This window comes from Octopus bimaculoides, chromosome 7 (genome assembly GCF_001194135.2).
Source record: "Octopus bimaculoides isolate UCB-OBI-ISO-001 chromosome 7, ASM119413v2, whole genome shotgun sequence".
NCBI lineage: Eukaryota > Metazoa > Mollusca > Cephalopoda > Octopoda > Octopodidae > Octopus > Octopus bimaculoides.
In genome coordinates, this window is record NC_068987.1 from 63,125,757 (window position 1) to 63,130,823 (window position 5,067).

Consider the following 5,067-nt stretch of genomic DNA (forward strand, 5'->3'; position numbering starts at 1 on the left):
ATATATATATATATATATATATATATATATATATATATATATATATATATATATATATATACACATACATCATCATCATATGTAGTTTTCCAAGCTGGCACCAGCATTTATGTGCAAACAGAATGTACAGTGCTATTTATAGGATACCTACTGAGGCATGATAGAGAAGCTGGTTAGCTTCATTGGAAAATCTGTCAACATTACCAGATCTTTACTTTTAATAACTCTGTAGATATCCAAAGTGGAACATCCACTGATTCTATTGCCCACGCTCACTGTAGAGGACAGTGAGCATCTGATGACATTCTGAGTGTCAGGTGCCCAGTCTCAGCCTATCCTTTACCCAGGACTGCAGCTCCGTCAAGGAGACGAGCTGTGGAAAGGCATGTCCCACAAACGGAGCCCACACAAGTTCACCTTCTAGAAATCGCTGCAGGTGATGCAACCTGAATACATATCTGTGCATTAAAAGCCATGGCATGCCTAAGCTGCCATGCAAAGGAAGTTGGCAGCAGACCGACTACCTGACCATTGGAATGCGTCCCTTCCACAAGAAAATAAACAGGATATGCTCCAATCTAATCATGCGGTAACTGGGGCATGGCACGATGGTCAGATGATAAATAATGACAGAGGTGATGTAGGCATTCACCACCTCTGCCTGACCTTTCAGGGACAATTTCCTTTCTGCCCATTTCTGGGCAAGAGAGGTCACCCTGTTCGTCACCTCTTCCCAATTCTTATCCACCTGGAGGTTGGGACCAAATAAAACCCCAAGCAGTTTAGTCCAGCATCCAATGACACCGTCTGATGACATCGATCTGCCTTACCAGGTGCCCAGTCACAATTCCACTGACTTTTCGGCATTGATTTTAACCCCTGCAACTAATTCCTTTGCAATGGAGCTAACTGTCTTCATTTCAGAGGCATATGACACCTTGATGGTGATGTCGTCTGCATATGCAGACACTGCCCTCCTGAGTTCAATTTCGAAAGGGAGGCCTCTTAACTGTTCCAACTTCTGCAACAGTGGCTTGGAGCCACTACATACAGAGTAGGTGACAGCAGGCAGCCCTGACAGACCGAACATGCGGTTCCGATAGGTGGCCATTTACTTTGACCACCGAGCAGGTGCCACTGTGCATTGCAGTAATCCAGCCTCTGAAAATGGATCCGAAACTGGCTGCTTTAAGGACAGCTTCCAAGTAGTGATTGTCTACCCTATCAAAAGCTTTCAACTGTTATAAATTGATCAGGGCCCCGCCAATACCAGCTTTAGTTTTAGCCCTCTCTATGATGTATTGCATAAGGTGTAGGTTGTTGTAGGTAGACCTGCTTGGGATTGCACACGTTTGTGCCTCTCTGACCATACTACCACCGACAAGCGCCAACCTTATTGCTAACACCTTGGCCAAAATTTTAAACTTTGTGCTTAGCAGAGTTATGGGCTGAAAATTCCCTAGCACATCCCCATTGTCAGCATCCTCTCTCAGCAGTGTTACCACACCCCAGCTAACAGCACTAGGAATTCTCCTATTCTGCTGCCAGTTACTTTAGACGGTTTACCTCTTAAATTACCTGCTGCCGTATACCTTATACCGAGGACCATACTTACTGAGGTAATTACCAGGAGTGCCTCCGGATACTTCTATCCCTTAGAGGGCTTAACACCTCTAACTTATACCTTACATAATATATATATATATATGTACATACACACAAACATATATATATATTGGCCTTCGTGCGGGTGACACGTAAAAGCACCCACTACACTCTCTGAGTGGTTGGCGTTAGGAAGGGCATCCAGCTGTAGAAACTCTGCCAAATTAGATTGGAGCCTGGTGTTGCCATCCAGTTTCACCAGTCCTCAGTCAAATCGTCCAACCCATGCTAGCATGGAAAGCGGACCTTAAACGATGATGATGATGATGATGATGTACCAAGAAGCTGCCAAACAAATCTGGCATGTAAACATAGAATTCATAGGGCAGACCATCCAAACCAGGAGATTTGTGACTTGTGCAGTCGCTCATCTCTCTCATATTTGAGAGGCTGTAATTGGCTTTTTGCAGAATCTCGTGTTCGTCACCAAGAGCCGTGGTAGGCCATCTAGGTACAAAGTAAACTTCACTACTGCCATCGACCCATCACCCTCCTCAAACAGTGGTGTAAAGTGCTGCTGGAAAGCTGCACACATCCATCTTGATCTGTCAAAGACTTGATCGTGGTTTTGTTTCCACGTCACGTCTCTACTGTTCAGGCCCATTGGACAGCTTTAGTTCCTTTATGTTTTAATGCATAAGCCTTAGCTCTTAATATGCACCATTCGTGTTTTGCCTCAAAGAAATGGTCAAGGGTCATTCTCACTGCTAACATGTCAATCATGATGCCTTTACTAATAGCCTCTTCTAGTTTGCTAACTAGTTCTCCTAATCTATTTCTTTGTATTGCTAAATCTTTGCTCAACACTATCCATTATACTCTAATTGCTCTCTTCAGAGTGATCCACCACCGGTTGTTGACGATAGCGCCTGTCAACTGCTGCTAATCTGGTCCCTGTAGTCTTTGTGAGTCAGTATGGATGCATTCAACTTCCAGTAACTGGGTCCCTGTTTATGGGTCCTATCTAAATTGACTGAGTATATCACAAATTTGTGATCTGTGTAGCCGACCAATTTAAATTATGGACAACCTATGCTATCCCTATCCTCTGACCTAACAAATACGCTATCTAAATACAATCTGGATGACCCACTGTGGTTGCTCCATGTCCATATTGGCACATCATGGAAATTCAGTTGGTACTTGTCATATAGGACTGCTGCTTCATGGACCTGTATAAAATTAATTGTGTGTAATGATGAAATATGTTAATATAGTAATATAATTTTAATATGAGATAATGTTAATAATAATACATCAATATATGTAAAAATCAACGATGATAATGATTTATCACACACACACACATACACTAGCATCATCATTTAATGTCTGTTTACCATGCTGGCATGGGTTGGACAGTTTGACCAGAGCTGGCAAGCAGGAGTGCTGCATCAGACCCCAGTCTGATTTGGCTTGGTTTCTATAGCTAGATGCACTTCCTAACACCAATCACTTTACAGAGTGTGGTAGGTGCTTTTTACATGACACCAGTGTATGCGCATGTGCACACACACACACACACACAAAAGAAAAGTACAGTTTAGAATATGGGCAATCAAGCTTCCTATTGTGTCTATGTACATGTTTATGTGTAATGTGTATCTGTAATAAATGATAATGTGTGAAGTGCACTTCCAAAACTTATATATTTATCATAAACCTAATTTCAAAACAGAATGTAAAAGACCAGATGGAAGTAATGAAGGACAAAGACATACTCATCACATTGAGGAACAAAAACTATGAGAAGCTTTTACATGAACTGGACACTTTGGTTGTAAGTAAAACACAAATCAAAATTCATTCTCATTCTTTGTTGGATATCTTCTTTCTTGTTGAATCCATTTTGACTCCTTAGCTTACAGCGTGTGTTTTTTGATAATTTCATTGTTAGAAGTATTGAATATGTAGTATCATGGACTATCATGTGTTTTTATGTTCAGTGTTCAGATATCTTCGAAAACAGTGATATATTCTGTAAGACAGTAACTGTAGGAAAGACATGAGTAGAGGGAAGATTCTAGAAGCTGACGTTCTGAGTAGGAAGGACTATACATAGTGATTATGTGAGGCCTGGGAGGGTTGGATGCAACATTGGTGATAATAGTTTCAAATTTTGGCACAAAGGCCCACAGTTGTAGGGGAGAGGAATAGTCAATTACATTAACCCCCCAGTGCACAACTGGTACTTATTTTGTTGACCCTGAAAGGATGAAAGATGAAAGGCAAAGTTAATCTTGACATTACTTGAACTTTGAACTCAGAAAGTAAAGAGCTATATGTAAAGCTGCTAAGCATTTTGCCTGACATGCTAACAATTCTGCCAGCTCACCATTTTAACACAGACATAGGTAATAGTGGTCTCAGAGTTTGGCTGATGGTCTAAGTTGATTAGATCGACCCCAGTGTTCCACTGGTACTGATGTTATCAACCTTGAAAGAATAAAAGGCAAAGTTGACCCTGGTGACATTTGGATTCAGAATGTAAAGATGGACAAAATGCTGCTCTGCTTGTTGCCTGGCATGCTGGCATTTCTGCTGGGTTGCCACCTTACACAACATTGGTAATAATAAGAGAAGGGGTGAGTGAGTCAGATGTGTATATGTATGTGCATGTGTGTGTGGTGTATTTTGTTTCTTGTTTCTTTCTCTTTTGCTTTGTTATAAAACAGTCTACGTTTGTATTGATTGAGCAGAGGTGTTAATGCATTTCTCTGTAACTTCTCAACTAGAGCACGTTGGACCTTGACATCAAACATACGAGAGCCCTTATGGACGGAGATCTGCTAACACCCACTGGAATATATGAGTGCACAGCAGCCGCAGAAGCTCTTCAAAAGTGTGTACATGCAAATATACATCCAGGTAAATCACATCAGACACAGATCTGGTTTTTGTTACTTTGTAATTGTTTGACTTTTTTTTTTTTAATGTATAGTGAGTGTTTTTTTGTTGTTGGTTGTTGTTTAACTGCCAAGTTGTCTCTGAGCAGGTATTCCTGTCTTGATCATTCTATATTTTCCTAGAATCTAGGACTATCATATTGTATGAGTACTTTTTCCCTAGATGATCTGAGAGAAATTTGGCTGCTATTTCTAGGAGGCCCTTATTTACCAACAAAGGTAGAAGCTCTCTGAACTTTGCTCAGCCTGTTCTTATCCTAGCAACTACATTTTCAGAACTTCCTCTACCCACTGCTAACTTGGTCTCCTAGGTAACAGAAGTTGTCTTCTACTTCTGATGATCACCCACATCACTTAATGCCATTTAGAAGAGCATGAATGCTGCAACATCCCATTACCAATTTCTAAAATGTACCGAGTAAAAATCAAAAAATCATACTGCTGGTCTTCTTCTTCTTCTTCTTCTTCCTCCTCCTCCTCCTCCTCCTCCTCCTCC

At 41.1% G+C, this 5,067-nt stretch overlaps 1 protein-coding gene across 1 annotated transcript in view; it reads left to right on the forward strand.

Annotated features, from left to right (window-relative positions):
- LOC106878086 (exocyst complex component 1) overlaps positions 1-5,067 on the forward strand; it is a 60,971-nt gene that overhangs the window by 10,920 nt on the left and 44,984 nt on the right. The window contains exons 7-8 of the mRNA XM_052969430.1: positions 3,344-3,445; positions 4,401-4,533. Coding sequence (XP_052825390.1) covers positions 3,344-3,445; positions 4,401-4,533 — 235 coding nt within the window. The remainder of the gene's footprint in view (positions 1-3,343; positions 3,446-4,400; positions 4,534-5,067) is intronic.